At 40.2% G+C, this 27,054-nt stretch overlaps 1 protein-coding gene across 7 annotated transcripts in view; it reads right to left on the bottom strand.

The window, feature by feature from the left end:
- CADPS2 (calcium dependent secretion activator 2) overlaps window positions 1–27,054 on the bottom strand; it is a gene marked incomplete at both ends in the record, with an annotated part of 338,118 nt that overhangs the window by 270,219 nt on the left and 40,845 nt on the right. For all 7 annotated transcript variants that reach the window (XM_080622719.1, XM_080622717.1, XM_080622722.1 and 4 more), the window contains one exon: window positions 3,899–4,012. In XM_080622719.1, coding sequence (XP_080478845.1) covers window positions 3,899–4,012 — 114 coding nt within the window. The remainder of the gene's footprint in view (window positions 1–3,898; window positions 4,013–27,054) is intronic.

The raw sequence follows: 27,054 nt of genomic DNA, 5'->3' as shown, positions 1-27,054 counted from the left end.
ATGCAAGACTGCATAAATTCAAAACTAAGGAATTAGTGAGTTTAGCCCAAGGTATATGCATGCCTATTAAACCACAGAATCATAGAACGGTTTGGGTTGGAAGTGACCTTAAATATCGACTAGCTCAGACTAGAACTGAAGACCTGAACACTGCACTCCAGGTGGGGTCTCACGAGAGTGGAGTAGAGGGGAAGAATCACCTTTCTCGACGTGCTGGTCATGCTCCTTTTGATGAAGCCCAGCAAATGGTTTGGCTTCCTGAGCTGTGAGCGCGCACTGCCTGCTTATGTTGAGATTTTCATCAATCAACATCCCCCAAGTCCTTCTTCTCAGGGCAGCTCGCAATCCATTTCCACACAGGATTGTCCTAATGTATGCATATTAAAGGTGGCAAATGAACCTCTTAGGGGTCTGCACAAGAGCACTTTCCAACCCTCATGAAAGAGCATTCAAGAATTAATAAATAGAAGATTTATCTACTATTTTACTGGTAACTTTTAAAAAGTGGGTTGAAATATGCAAAAAAAAGACTTTATTTCATAAGTCACTTTTTCACTTCATTTTACACTTAGCAGTGTGCCCAATATAATTACTCATAATAAATTGCCATATGATTGAATTTTTCTCCTTATCCAAAAGTATCACCAACATCTGATGTTCTGCTGATTAGAATCTGGCTCAATATCTGTAATGGAATTTTCCACAAAAGAAATGCTGTGTTAATTCTGAGAGAATGGTTGGACAAAGAGAACTGTAAACACTTCCATACCTTCTCTAAAACTGGGATGGAAGAGGAAATAATTCCTCAAGACAATCTTTTTAATACATACACAAAAAAGAATCATGCTAAATTTCAGTGAGACTTTCAGGAAGGGTAGTGGGTTGATAGCTGAAGATTACACAGAACACAAAAATAACCATTTCTGAAGAATTAAAGAAGACTTTATGCAACTTTTCTTATGAATTGTTTTCCTATTACACTTTTTCAGATAAATGAAAAACAATGCCAGAATATTACCAGAAGGTGTTGAAAACCACAGGAGCATCATAAAAGACATAATGCTGGGAGATAAGGCAACAAGATTAACCAGCGTAAATCTTCCCCAGTAGTCCTGACACAGAAGCATAACTCTCTTACAACACAGTGAATATGAATTCATATTTATTTATTTGGTAAATAAATTATTCTTTCAGCACGTATTTCTAGAAAAGTAAATTAAAGAATGTGCTAAATCCTCCGAACTTTCTAAATCCTCCGAACTTTCTAAATGCTTCAAACTTACTCTTAGATCCCTAAGATGACAAATTCTGAACAAACACATTATAGACAGATATAGTGATTCAAAACACCTGCACCAAGTGGTGCAGAATTTATGTCACATGCCCAAAACAAACCTTCTCTCTCACATTCAAAGAACTGTGCGTGGGAAATCAACTCCAGTAATGAAAATATCCTGGCTTTGCAAGCAATATTGTAGTAATTCTCAAACCATGACTACTACATAGGATTAAAGGCAAATTAATAATTTTCAGAGTAAAATAATTACTGTGCACACCATGTATTTGTTCCCTTCCATGTCAGATAAAATTGACCTGTAGCTCAGCAACTGAAGTATAAAGAAATTAACACTGAAGTTTATGAGATACTGTATGACAGAAACGAGCAAGACATTCATAATTCAAAATACTAACGAACATCATCAAACAGGAAATATGATAGACCACAAGTAGAAGACAGAAGTGAGAAAGCATTAGGGCACAGCATCAACAGAACACATGAAGAAGTAACAGAGATTAATATTTTCAACAAATGGGTAATGAAGCAAATGAAAAAGGCACAAGAGATACATATAAGCAATGATATGAGAATATGTGGTAAAATGCATAAAATTTGATTAAAATGCATTGAAGAGGAGCAGCAGCTTGAACTGTCTCCAGCTGGATCCCACCACTGCAATGTTCATTAAATCTAATATTGCATACTGGTGACTACCTATTACAATCCTGAAAAGTAATTAAAAATTACTAGCAAATGTTGACTCAAAGTGCACAAGGACAGAAGGAAACCTCTGGAAAGAATGGAAAATGGAATTGGAGGAAGGGGAGCAAAAACAAAGTAAAAAGACTGAAGAACCAAATTCCAGCTGGTAGATGAGCTCATGGTGTATTAACACAGGATGAAGATTTCAGTAGCCCATGGTGTCATTATAGCCTTTTCAGTGATGCCAAAATTTTTGATATCTGTTTGAAACTGGACAGCTAGAACTCTTGTACACTTAATTCAAAGTAATGAGTGGCTGAAAATAGCTGGAGAATTTGAGTTTTCTATTTTACAGGGCTATCTTAGATTATTATGCATGGCTTTTCATTGCAACAGCAGATATGATGAAAAACATAGTTCTCAATGTGTCCAAAAAAACCCTCATTAACAAGAGACTCAAAGTAAATCTTAACAGGACAGTTACTGGTTAGGCATTCATTTTAAAATAATTTTTATTCACTATCACATGCTTTCTGAAGGGCAGGCTACTTCCTCTAACACATCAAGCTTCTTACACAGCTTGCTGAAAGACAAAACCACAAACATTATGTCCTTTTCAATTCTACCCCATGTTCAGCATCTTGAGACATCCCAACCCCCTGAAACTTACTGTTGGGCAGCTAACTAGCTCAGCCTTGCCCTGCACCATCTTCCAAGCTCTTCTTCCTCCCAGTCTTAATTTCTTCTTCAGTTATACAGAAAAAAGGATTAATTTCCAATAAATCCTGCACTGTTCCCACATGCAGATGTAGTACATATTCTCTGTTTCACCTGCAGACCTATCCCCATCCTTTCACAAGTGTCTTTATGTGATTTCCTTCATTTGAACTGCCACAGTTCTGATCAGATTGTGATCTGGACAATCTCACACTGAGTCCTCACATTTCTGTACAACAGGGAAACCATTTGCTCACCCCCATCTATTCATTTTTTTGTGCAACATAATTTAATGTAGATAAAACCAAACTAGGACCTAAGTCACATCTTTTTCTCCATGAAGAGTTTCATTCACTAGCAAAGAAATAGCTGACAAAGGACAAACAATACATAAAAAAATAAGGCTAAAAAATATGGAAAAAAAAAAAGAAAAAAAAAAGTGGTACAGTGAAATACAGAGAAGACCCTACAAAAGAAATGCAAGTTTAACACACATCCCTTATGATTGAGCAAGCAAGTCTGAAGTTAGATGAGACACAATGAATCTGCAGTAGCACTTGCTAAGAGTAACAAATAAATTCTCTAGCCATATGCTGCTGATCTGACAAAAAAGACAGCGAACTGCCCTCTTACTTGGGAATGGGACCTGTCCTTTAAGCAATTAAAGGCACATCTAAAGATCTGCACTGGCGCGTGTAGGCACTGAGCATGCCTGGGAGGTCACAGCAGAATTTGAGAGCTTGCCCAGCTGCATGGAAAGCCTCTCTTCTTTGGGAAGGGAACAGGCAGTTCCTCTCCTAAAAACTCATGGTAACTAAAAAATCAGAACACATTTCTCAAGATGGTAACCTACAACTGAAGCACTGATTAAAAGAGGTACCTTAGACATATGGAGATAAAGATAGCAGTGCTTAGTTGTATCAAATGCTGCCAGAAAGATTTTTAGCACCAGGGTTTTTTTGTTTTGTCTTTCTTTTTTCCCTTCTTCAAAAAGTGTGGATATTTTGCAGTCAGTTTATCTCTTGTGCCCAGGCAGTGGATTTCAACTTTTAAAACAGCAAAGTGCTTTAAGGAAGAGGAAGCTGTTTCTAGAAGGTTTGGAAGTTCACAGCCTTTGAAACTTAAAATGCCTTTCCTTGTATCTGAAAAGAGATCCTATGAACTTTTTAAACAATACAGAAAACAAAGCACATAACTTACCTCATAGTAACTTCGCACAGCATTGCAAAATGCTTCATCTGCTACAATTTGAGTCTCCCCATTCAAAAAGGCCTGGAAACGTTCCTTCAGTATCTGTAGTTGCTGCTTATTGAGCTATACAAGAAAAAAAGGAGAGGGGAGAGAAAATTAAATGCAGTTAGTCTTGAAGTAAAAATATGCAGCACTATACACATTTGGAAGCTGTGAACAGGGAGGAAAATGTACAGGCTTCCTGGCCGCTTGCTCCCTAGAGAGTGGCAGCTCCTCAGAGTCCTAGCTGGATAAGTCAGGTGGCTGCAGCAAGTCATGTATGCACTCAGCATGCAACTAAACTTCTATATTCTTTCCCTTGTGTCCTTGGGATGCTACAGCTAAGTCTGCATGGATACTCCTCCTGAGCAATATTTCATATGCACATGCTGACCCTCCCCACGACAGCAGCATCAGCTGCTTGTCTTTTAGCTTGTCTTTTAGCTCCAGCCTTCAAATATTTCATTTTTTTTTCAGCCTTCAAGTAAGTGAAAAACAACTGAGATGTGTCCACTTTTTGGAGTAATCCAGGTGCTACCATTGGCATGTTTTAACACGCGTGCTCACTGTGAAGAAAATGGACAAAACATGCTCCCTATGATGAAAATGGACTTCTAGCCACCAATGTTATAACCACTGCAAACAACACGAAACAACTAATCATGGGGAACGGCAGCCACATGGCTCCAGGACTGACACCAAATTACATTTGATGGACTTCATATCAAAGCTGAGGTCATTTTTAAAACAGACTCCTTGTAGAGAGCATGACATGATTAAACCTTGTAATCGACGCATTTATATCAAAGATTAATGTTGGAAAAAGCAAAATCTGAAAGCTCTCCAGTGATCCAGACATGGGCCTTTTGCCAAGGTTCCTATCAACTCTTGAAACATTTATTAAGATATTTTCTCTGTATCAAATCTGTGAGAAGTTAGAATGTCACATCAAAGATGACTGCTGCTAACATACTAATATAACAAAACGAGGGTTAAAAATAGTTGTTTTGCTTTCCAAGAACTTAAAAACTTGTGTGAGCCTTTGCCTTTATTCCAGTGAATATTCCCAAACTTTAAATTTAACATTAAAAAAACACCCAAACACAAGTAATAAAAAAGGTTTTTCATCCTTCCTGTATCTTGCTTGGTTAAAAATAAACAAATAAATACATGCGTAGGCAGAAATTGAAAATGTTTTTCCAGAAGGCATAAAGTCACATTTGTAATGGTTAACCTGCAACAACTAACGTTATTCTGACCGCATCGTCTTACAGAAGAACTTTTTTGTACCTGCAGTCAGTATGGTGACTATAGGCTATGAGGTCTATAGTGCTCACTCTTTGAAGCCATTTAAGCTGCAACTGTGTTACAAAATTCGCAAAATTACTGGTATCCTGAGAATGTGCCTATGTTGGACAATTTATTTCCTTCATATCAAGGGAAGATCCTACATAGAGTTTGACATATTTGCATGTCTTGTGTTTCTATGGAACATGTAGTAATTTACTGCAACACTCTCTTGAAATTGAATGCAAACCTGAAAACGGTTCTATTTTCACAGAAAACAAAAGTATAGATGCCATTTAAATACTTGATATGAGAAAACCTCTGAAAAATGGTGAAATATAGGCAGTATGGATGCAAAGCCAAAGAACTACGCCTTTGAAAACAAAAATCCAAGCTACCTAAAAATGATAATTCTGTTCCTCTTCTTGATGAAACTATTAGCGATAAAGAACAAGGCCCAAGAAACCACTACAGAAGAAGACTCCTATTGAGGCAAGCAAACTTCAGCAGAGGTTGGTGTGACCTGGAAAAATTTCCTGCATGAGCTCTTGAGAGCAGCACCCCAACATGGACACACTGACAGCCTGCACCCCTGCTAGTTAAAAATCTATGGAAGAGAAGTACTTGTTTTATGTCTGTACATAGACCAAAACCACATCTATCCACTTGTCTGCCAAACATCCACTACTTGCACAGAATCTGGGCCGCAAAGGTTAGCTGTTTCTAACAGAAACCAAGCTTTATTTCCAGCTATGCAGGACAGGTCTTTCCCCTTATTCAATTCCCCTTATTCTCTTCCTTTTCTAAAGATACTGGATAAGTCAAGATAATGGAACATACAAATCAATAAGGATGGTTTAACTTTTTTTCTAGCACAGACTTGTTCTCATAGGGGAAGTAAAGAGCCAAATGCTCCCGCAGACGGTGCACCGCTGCTGAGCAAGCAGCTCCTTCTTCCCATGGAGTATTCACAGCTCTGCCATGAGAACACGCAGGCTTCCTGCCAAGGCAATTATGGAAATGTGTTTTCATGCTTGCAGACTTCATTCTTTAGGTGATTTGCTTGTCTATTACCCATATATCAAACAAAAATATTATGAATAAGGCAATGAAATATAAATTTAATTTTGACTTCCTCATTTCTAACCATCATAGTTCAGCAAACTAAAATGCCTGCCTTTAAAACATTTATATATGGCTTTCATACCAATTCAGGTAGTAAGCAATTCTAAGGATTGAGTGACATGTTAGGATTACTGTACATTCCTTACATTACTTTTTGGATGAAATCTGGATGTATAGGGGAATAAAGTTCTGCAAAACTACAAAATAATAACAAATCCAATGGAAAACATGGAAAGCTACACATTGCACTAAGGATAATCTGAAGACTATATTTTACAGGTCCTAAGTACTGTCATCTATAGAGACACAGTTAACTGTCAAGATGCAGAATAATTTATAGTAGTCTGCTGCAGCATACAGTTCCTCTGGGTTTTTTATTTGTCAGAATATTTAGTGTACAGTGAATTCTCAGTCATATTTTACTTTTTTAAAAGTTGGTAATTTTTAATTACACTCACCAATTTGCAGCCAAATGCCTTTAATAATGAAAAAAGCCAAAACTAACAGCAAAAGTAGTAGCTCAGAAATGCAGAATAAAAAGGGACATCTAATTCCATTAGAAAGCCATAATAGCAAATGGAGAGAAACAGGCATCTGCACAGAACATTAACTCCTGGACACCGCCAAACAGCTCAACCTATCCAAGTCTGAGCTTGCTTTGAAGTTGTCCATCTTGGCTAACAAGGAACTAGAGATGAGGATAGCCAGTTCTCAAATGAAATGCTTAAAACTTGGGGGCAATGAGCCTGGCCAGATTCTCTCCGGTAGGAGTTCACATAAAGGAGCTCAAAAGCTTTCTGCAGTAGGATTACCTTTCTACTGCACATGCCCCTTCCTCCTTTCCTCTGGGTCAGACCTTTGCTTTCAGTTCCCCACTACTTCACATCTTTACTATCAGTGCGGACATAGTGTCTGCATTTTAATTCTAATAGAAAGAACCATGAACAGCAAAATAAAAATAAAAAATTATAGAATTATAGAATGGTTTGGATTAGAAAGGATCTTAAGATCATTGTCCAACACCCCTGCCATGGGCAGGGACACCTCGCACCAGACCACGTCACCAAAGGCTAAGTCCAATGTGGCCTTGAACACTGCCAAGGATGGAACAACCTCTTTCAGTGCCTCACCACCCTCAGAGTAAAGAATTTCTTCCTTATATCTAATCTGAACTTCCCCTGTTTAAGTTTGAACCCGTTACCCCTTGTCCTATCATTACAGTTCCTGATGAAGAGTCCTCCAGTATCCTTGTAGGCCCCCTTCGGATACTGGAAGGCTGCTAAGAGGTCTCCATGCAGCCTTCTCTTCTCCAGGCTGAACAGCCCCAACTTTCTCAGCCTGTCTTCATACGGGAGGTGCTCCAGTCCCCTGATCATCCTCGTGGCCCTCCTCTGGACTTGTTCCAACAGTTCCATGTCCTTCTTATGTTGAGGACACCAATAAGGACTGCCAAATGTAAACTGAACTCTGAATACCACCTGCAGTGCATAGGAAAGCCTCACTGATTCTGTTGCTTTCCAATAACCTGCTTCAGATCTGTATTGCTTAGTTGGATTTCACATTCTCAGTGGAATGAAATCTGTGGTCCTAACTGTGTGATGCTGCTGTCGTAGCTCTGTGTGATACTGTCGCTTCATGGGAGAATGTGTAACTAAATTCCAGCAACTCAGAATACAAGTTTGATTGCATTCTCCAGAATGATAACCAAAGACAACTTTAAGGGAAAACAAGATTAACGGCCTTCAGATTTACTTTTTCTTTATTGCAGCCACACAAGCTACAAATTTCTTTTCCCCTTCATCCTTGTGCCTTTCACAAAAGGTAACATTTATTTTTCACATTACATTTGCTAACCTTAGTAGGTTATCAAAGAATGAAACAATGTATTTAAGATATAACAAACTTCTCAGAGTTATTTAATTAAAGAATAACTTGCTTTCAAGTTGCAAAGTAATACAAAGTAATACAAATTACTTTGTATTACAAAGTAATACAAAGGCATCAAAAGAGCCTCAAGCACTTAACTATTAAAAAAAATTCTCACCTTGCATTTAACATTTCAAATCAGTCTTATATACCCCAACACATTCCCCTTGGAGAACTAAAGATTTGCTTTTCCACTTCTTAAGTGAATCTTGGGTACAAAAACCTAGAGGAGTTTTTATTTTAGTTCCACTCATACCTTTAAATGATTTCAATAAACGGATTTTACACAGAGTTTAAATTCTTGTTTTTATAAGGAGCTGCATTTCAAACTACCTGGCAGTTTAGGGAGTTGTTTCAATATTAGTTTTTACTTAATTAACTACATTTAAATAATAAACTGACAGTATGAAGGAAAAACAAAGCATGTTAACAGTAATACTGCTGATCTTCTCTTTGAAAGACAGAAGAAAAAAACCCAAACAACCCTCGCTTCACAGAGTCTGAGGCTAGATTTGGAGCATTTTCATCTGTTTCTCACTGCCTAAGTACACAGAGCAGCTCATTACTGCCCTAAGCATAGGCAGCCAACAGCAGCTGGCAAAGACAAAACTCACAGCACAAATATTCTCTAGAAAACTTTGGCCTTTAAAACGAAAAAGCTTCAGATGTGGCCTGCATGTTAGCTGCAACCAGTCTCTCCCTGCATGCCCTAGAGCACTGCTGGCTTGGAACCACAGCGTGAGGCTGACCCTATTCCCCACAAGTGCAGCCAGACAAAGAGCTGTTTCTGGATGAATAACATTCTGAACCATTGCCACCTTGTGGCAATTTTAGAAATACAGGAAAGAAATGATCACAGGTTGCATGTCTTCGCACTTGGAGTTCAGATCTGTGTCAGTATCAGTAAGCCCTGACCTTAACACTAGCAACAGCATGGCTTCTTCTCTACTCTCATACTGTTTTACCTGGAATAACCTTTCTCAGACCATATGGAGATTTCAGGAAAATAGCAGGAGGTGACGACTGCAATTATAGACAGAGTTAGATCAAATATTTCTTATGCAGGCTACAAAAAACCAAAAAGGGACTAGGGAGGAGCCAACCAAAGAGTCATCCCTCAAATTCTCAGCTGCAGTGTATATGATTTGTAATACCAAACACAACTTAAGTCTCTGAACACTTCCTAAAAATAAGAAGCTTTTTTATTTCGAAACTAAGCTGTTTTGTCCAGTGCCTTCAATACCAGCAGATTCTTCTAGACAACTTTAGCCCAAACTGTACTTTTCCAGAGCAAAGAAGAGTGAAAAAAAGAAAGAACCTGATGAGCCTTCCCTCACACAGCTGTCTCTCCCTTCCATTTCAATCAGGAGATAAATTTGCATCTCCTGAGTGAAAAGAAATTAAGGTACAAATAAATAATTTTCCATTCAGCTTCTGATGCTCTTCTTTGAACATAACTTTGTTTCTTGTCCTGCCAGGCTCTTTGCCAATGAAAAAAAAAAAAAAAAAAAAAGGAAAAAAAAAGGGAAAAAGAGAGAAAAAGAGTAGAAACTAGTGCCAGAGTGGCTTTCTCATATCATGAATTGTGTTTCACTATACAGTTATTCATCCCACTTGCCCATACCCTCAGCCAGAACCAAACCTGGACGATACAACAGGTCAGTGCATTTATACTGACAGTCAATTTAACACACCACTTCCAGGACAATAAAAATTCAACTACCAATAATTTCCTAGCAATTCCAACAGACCATGTGTTCAAGGCCCTACACACTTCAAGTTTAAGGTCCACCTGCACATCAAACCAAGCTTTCAACCTAAGCTCCACATGCCTACAAAAGAGAGCATGTATGTACTTTACATGTTTTTTGTTGTTTTTTTTAGATTTTGTTTCATATGATTTCATTCTGCCTCAAAAGATACCTGGTTAGGTGCCAAATTAACTGCCATCTTCCTTGTCTCCCCACCTTCCCAAATCCTCCAACCACAGCAGTGTGCTCAAGGATGTTGGCTACCTCCTTGCATTCCTTTGCAGCATCTCCCAGCTCAGCTGTGCGGGGCTACTGGCTAACCCACCACAGTGGGCTTTCCTCTTGCCACATCAGCCTTAGAAATGCCAGGACATTTTGCCGATGACACCAAGCTGTGTGGTTCAGTTGATACGCCGGAGGGAAGGGATGCCATCCAGAGGGACCTCGACACACTTGTGAGGTGGGCTGGCGCCAACCTGATGAAGTTTAACCATGCCAAGTGCAAGGTCCTACACCTGGGTTGGAGCAATCCCAGGCACAGCTACAGGTTGGGCAGAGAAGAGATTCAGAGCAGCCCTGAAGAGAAGGACTTGGGGGTGTTGGTCAATGACAAAATGAGCATAAGCCGGCTTCAGTGTGTGCTTGCAGCCCAGAAAGCCAACCACATCCTGGGCTGCATCAAGAGGAGCGTGACCAGCAGGTCAAAGGAGGTGATCCTGCCTCCCTACTATGCTCTCCTGAGACCTCACTTGGAGTATTGTGTGCAGTTCTGGTGTCCTCAACATAAAAAGGACATGGAACTGTTGGAACAAGTCCAGAGGAGGGCCACAAGGATGATCAGGGGACTGGAGCACCTCCTGTATGAAGAGAGGCTGAGAAAGTTGGGGCTGTTGAGCCTGCAGAAGAGAAGGCTGCGTGGAGACCTCATAGCAGCCTTCCAGTATCTAAAGGGGGCCTACAAGGATGCTGGGGAGGGACTATTCATCAGGGACTGTAGTGACAGGACAAGGGGTAATGGGTTCAAACTTAAACAAGGGAAGTTTATGCTGGATATAAGGAAGAAATTCTTTACTGAGAGGGTGGTGAGGCACTGGAATGGGTTGCCCAGGGAGGTTGTGAATGCTCCATCCTTGGCGGTGTTCAAGGCCAGGTTGGATGAGGCCTTGGGTGGCATGGTTTAGTGTGCGGTGTCCCTGCCCATGCCAGGGGGGTTGGAACTAGATGATCTTAAGGTCCTTTCCAACCCTAACTATTCTATGATTCTATGACAGCGTCTAGGAAATTGAAACAACTCTCACTTCACTGCTGAGTGAGACTTGAGAGCCACGCAAGTCTTTGTCCCAGACCAACCCTGCTGTAACCCCAACTTCCCACCAGCATCCACGGGTGGTGGTGGGGGATGACTTTATCCACAGGGCTGGACTCTTGAAAGCCCCATGCACACCTCCTCTGTGAAAGCCATGTGCAGGGAAAGGCCTTAGGCTGCACCCATCATTATCCTTTCCTTCCAGAGAAAGAAAAAGCCTGTGCCACATCACTGACTATTAATGAGCTTCATCACACATCGGTGATGAAAATAAGCCTACAAAGCAAATAGCCGGTTATAAACAGCAATTCTCCCTCCATTTCCCCTCCTTTTCCCCCACCTTGCCTCCTCTCAGTATTTGCCTACACAAGAATATTACTTGTGTTTCAGAGCAGAGACAGAGGGCGTTCATTTATAGTGAATTACTCTTCTACTGAGGAACAAGACTAAATAAACAGTATTAGAGAAGCTCAGTACTAAGACGGGGGTGATAGCTGTAGTTACTGTGCTGAATTATGCAGGTCTTCATCATGTACAATAATGGCCCTGTACAGCACGGGGGAGGCACACAATATATGCTGTCCTTTAATACTCATTGCATAAAGCCATTTGATTTCCTAAATAATGGATAAATATTTTGCTGTCACTTAGCAACCTTAGCTGTTCTTTGATTTTCTGAAAGTTGAAGTTATTCCAAGTTAAACAGCGTAAGGATTCTGTTTGCTGTCACTCAGCACAGACTACACTGTGTACATACTCATTATGAAATAATTCAGCACCTTGTAGAATCAAATAGATTTCCAAAATCAGCTAACACATTTACCAAACTTATCATTCTTTATAGTCAAAGAAGCACAACACAGCATTTACCTCTGGTTAGTCTGCCACTTGTTTAAAAACCAGAAACATTACCAATAATGTACTGGCCATTCAATTCCACTTATAGGGTATTTCACTGTAAGAAATATTTTCTGTATCATTAAGTCTGAAAATTTAACTGCTTAGAAATTCTTCACAGCAATGGCAGATTTCTTTATTGTTGAAAACGATTGTCAACCTTTTACAGACTATGCCACACTAGGAAAGAAAGCATCTGCTACGTTTGTCCTAAATGCTGTCAGTGCAGTTGCAATAATCTTCTTTGTACCTACTCCTGCTACCTGAGATTTGCTGCAGAATTTAACTGACAGTCATGGGATAGATTTATATTCTTTGTTCTGTGCAGCAGACTTCAGTGATCTCCTCTCAGTCTTGAGTGGCTGCATAGACACGCTACAGCTAGGCCAGCTATGTTTTGCTGTCCCTCGTGCCATCACTGTTTGGAGCCATCTTCCATGCAGAGGACACAGTGGCACTGCAACTTCACTTCCTTGAGGTTATCAGAACTACAAGAAGACCAGTTATGCTTGAAAGCTATGCAAACAAAACGTGCAGCCAGGAAACCTGATGATGACTCATGCAGAGATGACACAGTGATCCTTGACATGGTGGTGGCCTCAGCTACCAGTGGCTTTCACAGAATAATACAACGGTCTGGGCTGGAAGGGACTTTAAAGATCATCCAGTTCCAACCCCCTGCCATAGACAGGGACACCTTCCACTAGACCAGGTTGCTCAAAGCCCCTTCCAACCTGGTCTTGAGCATTGCCAGGGATGGGGCAGTCACAGCTTCTCTGGGCAACCTGTGCCAGTGTCTCACCACCCTCATAGTGAAGAATTTCTTCTTAATAATCTAATAGAAACCTACCTTCCATTTAAAGCCATTCCCCCTTGTCCTATCACTACATGCCCTTGTAAAAAGTCCCCCTCCAGATTTCTTGCAGGCCCTCTTTAGAGACTGGAAGGCAGCATCTGGTCTCCCTGGAGTCTTCTCTTCCCCATGCTGAACAACTCAAACTCTCTCAAGCCTCAGTCGGCAAAAATGTTAAACAGTCCTGATCCCAAAACCAATCCCTGGGAGATGCCACTCATCATCTACCTCCCATTTATTTTGAGCCATTGACCACAATTCTTTGAGTGCAACCCTCCAGCCAGTTCTTAACCCATCAAGTGGTCCACACATCAAATCCATGCCACTCCAGTTTAGAGACAAGGATGTCATCTGAGATGGTGTCAAACGCTTTGCAGAAGTCCAGGTAGGTGATGTCAGCTGCTCTTCCCTTATTCACCAGTGCTGGAACCCCATTGTAGAAGGCCACCAAATTTGTCAGGCACAAGTTGCACTTCATTTCCAGAAATGACAATCAAGTGAAGTTTCAGAGGTAACTGCTGCTAACGTACACAGAGTTACATCTCTTGACTCACAGTGTACATCAGCAGTTCAAATTGTGCTGGACTGAATGGATCTCCATCACTTCCTACAGCACAGCTACTGTCTTGCTCCTCTGTATCTACATTATCTTTCCCACCCCACGTCAACTTTGCACCCGCAGGACTATTTGTCAGAACTATTTACTCCAAGAAACCAGCTTTCCTATGTTCAGAACTTCTCCACAGATAAATCAAGCTAACAGAAAAAACTTTTTCATATCTCAGAAGTGTTGCACTGATGAGCTTTGTTTGATAACAACCTCACACCAGGACATTTTGCCAGCAAAGATCTCTCAAGTCTAGCTAAGCAAGCCACAGCAGAGCTGCTTGAAGCAGCAGCAAAATACATGTTCCTCCAACCTACTCTCATCTTTTTGAGGCTGACATTCAGGTTCCATTTCAGCTCACTTTCTAAGAAGATACTGTGATCATACAACCCTTCCTTGGTTGTGCAAATGTCAGTATTTTCCCCACATACATAACTTCTGCATGCACGTCTCCAGTTTTATCAGTTCTAAGAAGAAAGAAAAAAGTGTGGAGGTTTCACAGATAACAAGGTTTTCCCTCCTCTGAAAAACAGAATTAAAAAGAAACCCTAATTACTCTTCTCTGATGGAAATGCAAGCAAAACTAAGTGTCCTCTTTTTGCCTTCGATAGAGTTAATTTGACTTCTAGTAGCTGGTGCAGTGCTGTGTTTTGGATTTAGTATGAGAATAACGTTGATTAACACACCAATGTTTTAGCTGTTGCTGAGCACAGCTCACACTAAGCCAAGGACTTTCCAGCTTTTTATACTGTCCTGCCAGTGAGGATGCTGGGGCTGCGCTGGGAGGGGACACAGATGGGACAGCTGACCCCAGCTGTCCAAAGGGATATTCCGTATCATATGGTGTCATGGTGAACAAGAAAACTGGGGGCAGTTGGCTGGGGGGGGGGGTGGGGGGGGTGGTGGTGGCAGCCTGCTGCTCAGGAACTGGGTGGGCATTGGTCAGCAGATGGCGAGCAATTGCAGTGTGCATCACTTGTATATTCTTTTATCAATATTATTTTTCCTTCCTTTTCTGTCCTAATAAACTGACTTTACCTCAGTTTTTAAAAGGAGTTTTAACTTTTTTTTTTTTTTTCTTCATTTCTCTCCCCCATCCCACTGGGAGTAACAAGTGAAGGACTGTGTGGTGTTCAGCTGTCTGACAGGTTAAAGTGTAACACTAAGAGACTGTCATTTGTGTTTGGCACCTGGCAAATACAAGTTTTATGCCCATCACACTCTGTGGCAACATTTTTCAGGTTAGTTGACTTAAATTCAATAAATAAAAAAGATAACAATAAAAGTTGGAATAAAATCCAGAACAAGATTTTATTCTGGGTTCTGATAACATTTTAAAAACATATTTCACCCAACTAAGTAATTTTACAAAATAAATTCCACAAAAATTCATCTAGTTTCATTAATAAGCAGAATCGTGCCTATACTCCACCTACCTTCTCTGTGAGGGCTGCAAAACAGAGAAATTAAGGATGCATGTGATCTCTAGAATTCACCTAGTCAAAACTTCATCTCAAAGCAAGGCTAGATCTGAAGATATACCATGCTGTTCCGGACCTCGTCCAGACAAGGTTCACATGTCTCCAGGGATTAAGATACAGCAGAGTCTCTGTGTAACCTGCTCCAGTGCTCTTTCTCCAGTTCCCACCCAGCTCTTTAGTACCTAGTCAGAAGGCCCGTGTTGTGACTTGTGACTATTACTTCCTGTTCTTTTCTTGTGAACTTCTGAAAAGAGTCTAGCTCCATCTTCTCTACAGTCCTATCCCTCCTTAAGGACTACATGATAGCAGTTAAACCTTTAACCTTCTCTAGATTAAAGCAACCCAGACCTCTCCACCTCCCCTTGTGTATCATGTCTTCCACCTCTCTCAGCATCTGAAGGAACCCCAATGGACTTCTTCCAGTTTGTTGATACCACTCTTCTACTTGGGGACCCAAAAATGGACAGGGTATTACAGATGTGGCCACACTTGTGTCAAGAAGATGGGAAAATAAATGTACTTCCCTTGATCTGTGCTGCACTCCTGCTAATGCAGCTGAACATGCAGCCCAGCCTTCATTCCCCCAACTCATGCTCTTACTTGCTCTCCAACTGGATCCTGAGGTCTTTTGCTGCAGAAGACCCAGCTAGTCAATCCTTTGGCTGTAAATATGCAGGGAGCTCTGCCCTGAAAGGTGGCTCGGCTTTTCTCTGTGCTGAACGCCTGAAGATTTTTGTTGACTCATTTGTCTTAGAAGTCAGGACTCCCCCGAGTAGCAGCCTTGCCCTTTTGCTATCAAGTGCTCCTCTAAGTTTGATGTCATCTGAGAATGTGCCAAGGCTACATTCATTTCTATCTTCCAAGCCAATCTACAGAACCATTTAGGTTGGAAAAGACCTTTAAGATCATCCAGTCCTAAACTTGGTTACTTGTACATCAGCATCTTTTGGTCAACTCAATTGTACCTTCCCCCAGTTTATCACCTCAACAGAAACATGAAAATACCACTTCTTTATGGAGACTGAAAAGATAAATTGACAATACATAAATGGCAGCACAAACTGCTATTTTGAACTAAAGCCTTCTGGCTCCCCTAGAACTAGATATGAGCAGACGGTCCACATCACTGAATCACTCTTCAGGTTAAGGGCAATAAATTCAGACTTAAAAGCTATCTCATTAATTATATGCCTTTAACTCCAACTAACAAATTAATGTCAAGAAAATCTAACAAGATTAGTCAATAACAGACATGGATAAACACCTTGCCAAAGTACACTGTCAGTCCCAAAAACTGTCTTGGGAGACTACAAAAGGTTATGGAACAGAAATCTACTGCAGATTATATGCGCAGAAATGCTACACACTAAATACAACCCTTAACCTCCCCATCTGTTATAGGAAATTCCTCAGATTAATATAATTATGGGAATTACCACATACACTTGCTCCATTTTTAATCTCCGCCTAGGCACCTGATTAAGGCCACTGTTAGAAATACTGTAGTTGGTTAGCTAGACTGGTTTTCCATCCAATTAACAAGAAGAACCTAAAGAAAGAGAAGTACAGTCTGACCTGTAAGGTCATTAAACGATGTTGTCACATTGTACATTCACACATACTTTACACATGAGCACACACAGCCCAATTTAGCTATGGTATGGTAGAACAAGGATGCTCAAGGAGCCGTAAGATAAGGACCACAGAAAAAAATTTAAAAAACTACTGTGCTAAGCCAAGTGACCTTCAGTTTTGCCTGGCAAGGACACCACTGCTGTGAAAAGGACTGTAGCTTTGAATGAACTATCCAGGTATCATCTCATCTTATACACTTACGTTTGCCACATACTTTGGAAACCCATAGTGGGAGAAATTTCTACTTTGAGATCTTCTCCCTGCCTCTCAAGATGAGCCTTCAAACATTTCCTTCTGCTTTTCAAGGAGCCTCAGGAATCCATTTATCAAAAACAACATCTAGACACTATCTGAACAATACAACCATCTGCATAGCCATCATGATAAACATTCTCTGTGACAGACACATCCAAATCGCTGAATACATTTATTTCACAACAAATAATATGATTTTGAAGCAGCACAGCAGATGATCTCATGAAAATCACAGGGATGAAACCAAACAATTGCACGTGGCAGCCAACTTGCACAACCTTTTCCTTAACAGCAAAGACAACACTTCTCATGAAAGTGTTTCATCTCTGATCTCTCAGCTATCTCTGGGAACTAATTTTCATAAACCTAGAGGATTGCAGTACTCAGGAGCCCAAGAAAGTTCAGTTTTGTACTGCATTGTAAAATTGTACCAAAAAAATGTTGAATAAGTAGGTAAAAGCTTTATCACATCCCCTCCCAATACTCATGTAAACTTTCCACAACTATCTGTTCTAAAGCTCCCTTCTCTTTCCTCCACCCCAAATCATACAGACTGGTCTAACAGAAAGTATTAGTTTTCAAAAAAATCTTGTTCTCCTTACATCAAAGAGTCATGATTGCTACAGCATTATTCAACACCAGCAGTCTATCTAATGCACTCAAATGAAAATTCTTAATACGCCACTAGGTTTTATTCATCCAGATTCTCCATCATTTGAAGATTTAAGTAAAAAGGAGTATCTTTCCAAACCAAATGTTCCAGCAGAAAGGATCTGAAAGAAGGAAGAACAACAGGATGTGTTTCTACATGCACATAATTAGGAAGTCAGACTACATCACCAAAGCCCTTCTTGACAGTTTGCAGAAAGTTCTCAGGCCTTAATTTACACAGCTGAAACTACCGGGTTAGCAATACAGGTTTTATAATGCCAGCTGATTGTAGCTTTGCCCAGGTCTCCTCTTAGCTTTGAATTCTCAAAAGGAAAAAATAAAAAGCCTTCCAAAAGGGATGCAGTGTTAAGACATGATCCTCAAGCATATTATAGTCAAATATGTTTTGTCAGATATCCATGCACAAAGGACTTGATCCTTTCTATACCAAAATACATAGACATACCATCCAAATTTACACATCCAGTCACACTGACTCACACAGCTGAAATACATGATACAGCATTCCACAGTCAATCTCATTTTGGTATACATATATATACCACACATGACTACAGTGTCCTCTCCTGTCAAAGCATTATTTCAGTATGTGAAAAGTTCACGTACAGCACTCAACCACCTACTGACATCTTTTTTTTTTTTTTTCCACAGTATATTTATAACCAGGTAAATTCATCAATTACTGCAAATTCAGTTACCTTTCTGGGAAGATGAGCTCATCTCAGAACTGTACGCTGTAGCATTAAAATGTAGAAGGAAAATACAGTACATAAATATAAATGTGCAGTTTTCACATTCTAAATCAATCTGTCAGACTTCACACATTTCTTGAGAGGACCAAGAGATTGGTATAACTAATTCTATCCAAAGTTATATTTCCCTGGGCAATCTTCATATAACTAAGAGCCACAAGAAAATACATGATTAAAATTCCCTTAAAAGGAGAAGCGCTCAACATCCCTCCACTCCCCAAATATCACAAATAAATGCCTGTCCATTCTGTTTTAGAGGTTCCAAGCAATGGGATCCATGTAATCACTAAATTGGTAAATTATAACAGTAGCTAACATATTTTATTGTCAGGCTTTCCCTGATGGTGAATCAGAACTTTCTCTTTTTCTGCTGCATTTTAATCTATTTTCTAGTGCTGCTTTTTGCTATGCTAAGCGATTTCCTCTGCTTGGTAAGTATTTGTATCATCCAAGACTCTTAGGATTTATTACTGTTTATGAGCATCTTTTTCCCCGTCTCATCCTTGTTCCTCTGCCTTCTTTTTTATTCTTTTTGGACGGAAGAAGCAGCCTCACACATTGAAAGAAAACATTTTTTTTGCTTGTTTTGCTTCTTTGGGGTTTTTGCTTTTATAATCAAGATTCTGGATTCTGTTTCCTTTTTTACTTAATTAAAGATTTTCCTTGTCTTACCCATTTGAAGTTGCAGTATTTGCTATCACACCTACTAATTATCATCTACAAATTTAATTCCCAAGTCTTAATTCTGTCTTACATTATGAAAATGCTGTATAAACCAACGCAACATGGCTACTCCTTGGTTCTCACCAAGTCCTTCTGCCTGCCACCTGATGTGCACAAATCAGGACACCATAATTCCCGTAACCACTGAGCTGTAATTTGGTCTCCAGCACGTATGTGCTCACACACCAGATGACCTGAGTGACAGACAGTATCGGTATGTTAACATTCCTCAGCAAAATACCTGGTTTTGTCACCTTTGATGTGCAATGTGCTGGCTGTGTCAGAGACTGGGCACCCCGTGGCAGAGACTGGGCCTTCCGTGTCAGAGCTGTGGTGAAGGGCAGCAGGGAGGAGACCCTGGGAAGAGGGAGCAGACCCTCCTGCCTTGGGGTTCACTCACCCTTGGCCCCCATGATGGCTGCGTAGCAACTGTTAGCACCCCGCCTCCTGCCTCTGATCCTGAGTTCAATCCTCACCCACTGACATGTCTCCCTGGCTTGGCCTTGGCCTTCTCAGGGGACCCTGATCACTGCCTGCAGACATGATCCTGACTCCAGCCCCCTCACCAGCATCCCAGCTTGCCTTCCCTGAAGAGCCAGCCTGCCCCTACTGCTCATCTGCATCCCTTCATCTCCTCCTGCTGCCATCAAAATTATCCCTTTCCTAGCAATAACCTGGAGCCTCCATACCTATTCTTCCTCTCTTTCCTTACTCCTGCCTCCACTTAGGTGACCACAGAGCTTCTAGCATGTTGCTCCCCATGTCACCCCTCCTCTTCTGTCAGGCATACGCTCAGCAGAAAGGCAGAACATCACCTTGGAAATCAGCCACCCCTCATGAATAAAAATGTACCTTTAACATTTTAACCTACATTAGTCAAAATACAAGCAGAAACAACAACATTTATAACACCTCCCTATAGTTCTCTACGTACACCCTATGTAAACTGTGTAAGCTATTACAGCTGTTAACAGAACAGCTTTCATCAAGATCTTCAACTATTTCTTTCTGAACATAACCCAGGCTGTATCTTTATCTTCCTGATTTTTGTACCTTTTTTTTTTCAAAATTTTGCAGTCTTTCAGCTTTCACAAATCAATTTTCTCCTTAAATATCTTCTTCCTCACAGATGCTTCAGACAGGACCCAGAAGATTTCACCTTTGGATTCACCTCAGCTTATATGCACAGGTAGATCTCATTCAATGGGCTCATCTAAGCAGCTCTCTGCTTCTTCTCACATCTCAGGTTCCACTTAGAAAAGGGACTGGTGGTACCTGGTATCTCTCCCATGGTGGCCAGGCGCCAGCATGGGTCCAGCAAAACCCTCCCCGGAGGCTCACAATGTTGTACTTAAGTCTTCCTTTCTTTTCTTCCCTCACTGCTCACAGACGGACATTGAAATTCTCAACCAGAACTAGAAATCTAAATCAGCTTCAGCTCAGTTCTCCTTCCAAGCAGACTGTTTTCTTCCCTCCCTAAATGATCTCTGTGATCCAACTTTTCCCACATTCAACACAAGCTGCTTACACTTGAGCTATTATTTCAAGTTCTACCTAATGAGCACAATACCACTGTCGTGGTTTAAATCCAGCCAGGCAGCTTGTTCACTTACTCCCCCCCTTCCTCCCCCCACTCCCAGAGAGATGAGAAGGAGAACTGAAAGAATGTAACTCCCACAGGTTGAGATAAGAACAACTTGGTAACTAAGGTATAACACAAACCACTACTGCTACCACCAATACAAATAACTATAAAGGAAATAACAAGGGAAGAGAATACAACATCTCAAGACCCATCGACCGATACCTCGCCCCCACCCAGCAGTGATCCAGCCCTTCCGGGAACTCTCAGTTCTACATCCTGGGCATGACGTGCTGTGGTATGGAATATCTGTTTGGCTAGTTTGGGTCAGGTGTCCTGTCCCTGCTTCCTCCGGGCTTCCCCTCCTCCCTGGCAGAGCATGAGACTCACAAAGTCCTTGGTCAGACCAAACATTCCGACCAGCAACTAAAAACATCGGTGTCATCAGTGCTGTTCCCAGGCCAAAAGTCAAAAACACAACACAGCACTGCACCAGCTACTAAGAAGTAGAAAAAAATGACCACTACTGCTGAACCCAGGACAACCACTCTTCCAAATACATGTTTATTCACCACGGCAAATACCTACTCCTTTTTTTTGCCATGAAAAGAAGGTAGACAGTTGGGATATAATTCAGTCATATCATCAGTTTTACACAGATACATTTTTCCAAATAAATTAACAGAAAACTTCTTGCATTAGGGCATTTCATTAGGTTTTCAAAACAATGTTTAACTGAAACTTCATGTCCTTTATAGCTGTATTCCAGTAACTTATTTCCCATAGAGCCCTTTTGTGCAAGCAATAGGGACCATCAGACAGATTGCAATGCAGTGTTGAGAGAAATTTAGTGCTGTAAAAATAAAGCATAAAAGCATAAAAGGCTTGAGAAGACTGACCTTAACCTTATCACTTATCCTACTTAAAAATAAGGATGAATAAAGTCATAGTAAAAATTCTGTTTTCCACAAGAAATAGTACTGGAAGAAATCATCTTTCAATTGAAGTTTCAACTTAAAAAAAAGAATAAAATAATAATGTCATCTCCAATTATAAATCAGAGGTTAGATTTGCATAAGATTTCAGTATCGGTAATACAGACTTAGAGGAAACAGAAAACCAAAAGACAAGTTTAATTAAGGCGTTCTCCACTGTGCAATAATGTTAGTACTAATTTAAAAAGTTATTAAGCTGCACTTATTTCCATAGAAAGCTATTGGCGAAATGTATTTCCTTTATTGCAGTTTTTGATGCCTTGAGGGAAGAGAGTTAAATGGCTGAGTCAGTCAGTAAAAGCAGCAAACCAATCCCCTTGCATCACATTCTCCTCCATGTTCTGAATGCTAAACAGGACAGAATATTGAAAACAAAAACTGACCGTCTGCCAGTTGAAACATGACTCTGTACCATGCTGGATGTATCAATAACTTGCTCAATCTCCAATGAGTAAAACAAATTAATCACAACAAACAATGAGGTTGTACAGTATAATACTACAGATTTGTTTACTCCATACACGTATATTCAACTCAACAATAAATACAGGCAGCTACTAAAACTCATTCCCCAGGATTTTTTTTTTTTTTTTTTTAATTTGCAATACAACAAAGAATCCACAGATAATGTTGCCTCTAAGGTCTTCACTCTTACTCTGCACAGCATACAGCAAGTATGTTTTATTTCCCTCATCTTTTTGTATAGCCTCCATATATCAAATAATGAAGAACAAAGGCCTCAAGACATTCTCCAGTGTAACAAGCCAAATAATCAGACTAGGCAAAAAAGTTACTTCAAACACAAGTACTTTCATTACAAAACTGTGAATCTGAAGATTTACCCATGATTCATTTTTTGAAATGATGTTCTTTTTTATACTTTTTTATGGTAGGATTTACAAGCCTTTGCCAGAACAGCCCTATCTATGAAACCTCAGTATTTCTTTCTTACATAAACAGTCTACATAAACAGTCTATGCTTCCCTTGTAGGGAAGTGAAAGCAAAGTACGCCTGTGGAATGAGGCTGGAAGGACAAGAGTGACAGAATCATAGAATAGTTAGGGTTGGAAAGGACCTTAAGATCATCTAGTTCCAACCCCCCTGCCATGGGCACAGATACCTCACACTAAACCATGCCACCCAAGGCTTTGTCTTATACTATTGATTTAGACTGCAATAATTCCCCGGACACACTGTGGAATCAGGTTTGATGAAACACAAGAGACCAGCAGGAAAAGGCAGCACACTGGCTGCAAGCCAGGTGGAGCATGGACAGATGGTATGAGATTCAAGTAAGGGAGTCAAGTTCAGTAGGTTGTCACTTGCCAAAGCATTCAGACAGAACAAACAACTGCCCTTTGACTTGCTAAAGTAACCCAAATGTGGAAATCACTGTATAGCAACAATATTCTGCTGACTCTCCACTCAACCCAGGAATCAGCCAACAAGTGAGCATTTCCTCTTCTCTAATATTTGCTAGAGATTAAATCACTTAAAGCAGTGCCAGGGTTTCTTCTGCAATGATAGGACACAGCAGCAGATGCATTCCATTTTTACCATCTTCAAATTTTAACTCAGACAAGATAACTTCTTTGTTCAGAGGACAGCAAAGCACCTAATAACCTTTTCAGATAAATATATTTCTAAGTCTAGAACTGTCATAAATATGCCTAATTAGCTTGTCACAGGTTGTTCATTAAGGTTTGAAAGGGAACTGGATTGACACAGTATTTGGGGCTATGTGCATTTGTTAAACTCAGTGCAGAGTAAAAAAAAAAAAAAATTAGTCAGATCAAGATCAGATAAATATTGTAGAAGTCTTATATTCCTCATTAGAAGCTAGAGACAGTCCGGATTAGCGGCTTAGAGAACAGACAAGAACAAGTACCACATAGTTACAGGAAATCTGGTTGCAAGAAATCCCATTAGAATTCAACAACCATTTATTTAAAAAACAGCAATTGAGCGAATAGAGTCTGGAAAAATAATATTATATATATACAGTTTGGTAACTGGTTTATAAACTGCTTGGATTTCATGTATACAGTAAACAACTTTGAAACAACAACCGGTTTTAAAACTTGGTCTGAGGGTATGAAGTAGAGGATGGAGTCTATCCAACAGCTTTTACACTTGAAGTCCCTTCAGTAGTGACATCCTAACACAAGATAATAAAACATTCAATCACATATTGTGCTTAGTTTCTGCTTACACTAGAACAATTCACTTTATAATGTTAAAAAATAGATGGGAAAAAAGACATACACAAACATAATTGGTTAGTCGTGAATAAATAGATGAAGAGAAGTCTGAACTATCAGCTCCACCAGGGTTTCTGCATTGAAACTGGCCAGCTGCAGGGCAAAGACAAAGTTTGATGTGATCCAAGCACCAAGGGACAATGTCCTGTGCCAGATTTCCATAGACAAAAAGAAAGCAAAGAGGGAACAAAGAACTTTAAGAAAAACCCTAACTGAGCACAACAGCAATCGGAGACTAGCCCTCAGAGTAACATGGGCTGCAGATAAGTGAGCCGAGATGAGGTTTCCTACTTACCTGAGTTATTCCTTAACATTCATTAAAAATCTACCAGGAATACTTCAACTTCAGCCTGCTAAAATTCATTCGAAATTTATGAGGTGTAGAAGTGGAATCACTGAACTCTTCTCAATTTGCCTTCACTTCTATGCTGACAAATATTTGCAGTATGAGGAATTACAAGTTATGGTTTTGAGAGTCATTTCACTGCCTTAAATTGCTCCCATACTAACAGATACAAAAATTAGGTATCCAAGTAATCTAGGAAGAGAAGTAAGAAATGACACATCATACAGCTCTTGGAAGATGCACAGGCACTACCGCCGATACCAGAAAATACGTTTTAACCCCGATGGCAGGGAGTTGGAACTAGATGATCCTGAAGTCCTTTCCGACCCTAACCATTCTATGATTCTATGATCATTTCCAACATCATTTACAGTACCAGCAGGACCTCTGCAACTCCAGCTGTGACAAGAGCTCGTATGCTTGAGTGCACTGGCACATGGCATTGCTGCAGTCCAGCTTCTCTCTTTCGACAGTCACATTCAGTTCACAGCTGTAAATCATGCCCCAAAATAACCTTGTCCCATCCCACCCTAACTGGCATACCTAAGCATACTTCTTTCCAGGATTTTCGTAACAGTTGCTTATTTTTGGGTAATGTCGCCATAGCTCAGTGTGTCCCACACTTCTGAGACACATCTGTTTTCCTGTCCATGTCTGAATACACCATACAGTTGGAAGGCATATGTACAAATAAATCAATCCAAAATTTTTTGGAAGCATCAAGCATACTGTCAAATACACACCATTTGTGTATTACTCATGCACTAAAATCACAGAAAAACTTAGGTGGGATCTGGAGAGGTCGTCTGGTCCAAACTCTTACTCAAAGCAAGGTCAGCTATCGAAGTTGATGCATTACTACTACTACGGTGCTCAGGGCCTTGCCCAGTCCCGGTCTGCATGCCTTCGGTGATTCAGATTCTGCAAAATCTCTGAGCAACCTGTTCCAGTGCTTTAACCACATTTACCATGAGAAATTTGTTTTTCCTGATACCCATTTGGAGTTTCCTTTGTTGCAACTTGTCTTTTGCATCTTATCCTTTTGTGGTCCATCTCTCAGAACAATCTCCGTTTCTTCTACACCACTGACCCCACCTCTGCAAAAGCTGCCAGGAAGTTCCTTTTGAGACCATTGTTCATGAGTTCTCTACATATCAATAGCAAAGTTATTCATAAAAAATGATAAACAGTGGGAGATATCTGGGCAGAAAAGAGGAAGACACATCAGGAAATAGCTAAATGTGACTGGCAGAAACAGGACCACTTGCACAGTCAAAAAAAGAAAGGTAGCAGCACCCTTAAGTACTTAGCTGTCAGAGAGATACTGCACACATTCATGTTTTTCTGGTAATGCAAACACCTTTGCATTCTTTAAAGGGTCCTCATCTCCAAACCATGCTGTCAATAGGAGAAAACATGGATGTCACATTCCATGTACTATGGAGAGAAGGTCCCATGCTACGGGCCTTAAAAATTCATCCATGGATTATACAATCGCACCTCTTCTGCCTGTACCAGAAACTGAATTTTTGAGATAGTGCTTCTCTATGCAAAGTAGTTTAACAAGATTTGCAAAACTAGGGAGAGTCACAGTGTATTGGAACTACAGGTGCCAGTACAAGGTTTTTAGCTTACAGATTGCAGTCATCCCCCAGAACTACGCCTTACAAATAGCTGACATTCCGAGTTAATTATGCTGAAATCCAAACTTAAGACTAAAAGCAAAAAGTACAATTAAGGGATTCAAACACAGGTATATCTGCAGCATCACCCAGAGAATAAAAAAAAATTTATTATTAAGTTTCTATTAGTCAGATCAAGCTCACTGGGGAGTAAATATCAAGGCGTGTCTGAAAGCAGCAGTTATTGTGTGGTCCACAGCGGAAGAAGGCAACTGCTCTGTAGATGCCCTAACTGTGTTCCTACGAGTTACTAATCCAATTCTGATTTACAGCAGTAGTTTTTTGATTTTCTTTTTTCCTAAAGGAAAAACACAGCAATACTTTATGAATATTTTAGAAGTAATGTCCTAACTGTCAAATCACAGCCTGCACTCTTTGCATGGGGAAAGTAGCAGTGGCGAACTTAGTATATCTTGCAGAAGGGGTTAGGGGGCAGGGGGATACTGTTTCAGAATAGCTAAGTGCTTAGCCAAGTAATTCAGAAGAACGACTTACCTGGAGTGCTAAACATGGCGCCTTCAGGTTTTAGTGACTCTAGGATATTCCTATTTATTTTAGTCACTTACTCTGCTTATTTTATTTAAGGTGAATAACACTCAAACTGCAAAGAAACTGAACAAAAGACTCCCTAATGACTTAGAGACATCTGAAGACCCAACGTTACATAAGGCTTCTCCATCATCAGACACATTGGCAAAAACTGTTAAAATCTTTCTTACTTTTGAAGTACTTAAGTTTCGTGTTCTGGCTCTGTGGGTTGGATAAACAGGTGGATGTATTTTCTTCCAATATTTTTGGCCATCAGTTTACCTAAAAATCTTCATGTGCACTCTTTCATGAGCAACAGAGCATGGTTTAGTTGATATTGTGTACACACATCTGAAATTTATCATCCTGACCAGAGAAACAGAGTATGTTCACAACTACAAATTACATTTAGTCATACATCTGCAACACAGTTAGCTTATGTCAGCTATGGTAAGAAATGT

Source organism: Psittacula echo (genome assembly GCF_963264785.1).
Source record: "Psittacula echo genome assembly, chromosome: 1".
Lineage (NCBI taxonomy): Eukaryota > Metazoa > Chordata > Aves > Psittaciformes > Psittacidae > Psittacula > Psittacula echo.
The sequence above is the reverse complement of the archived record's forward strand: the minus strand, read 5'-3'. Positions and strand labels throughout refer to the sequence as shown.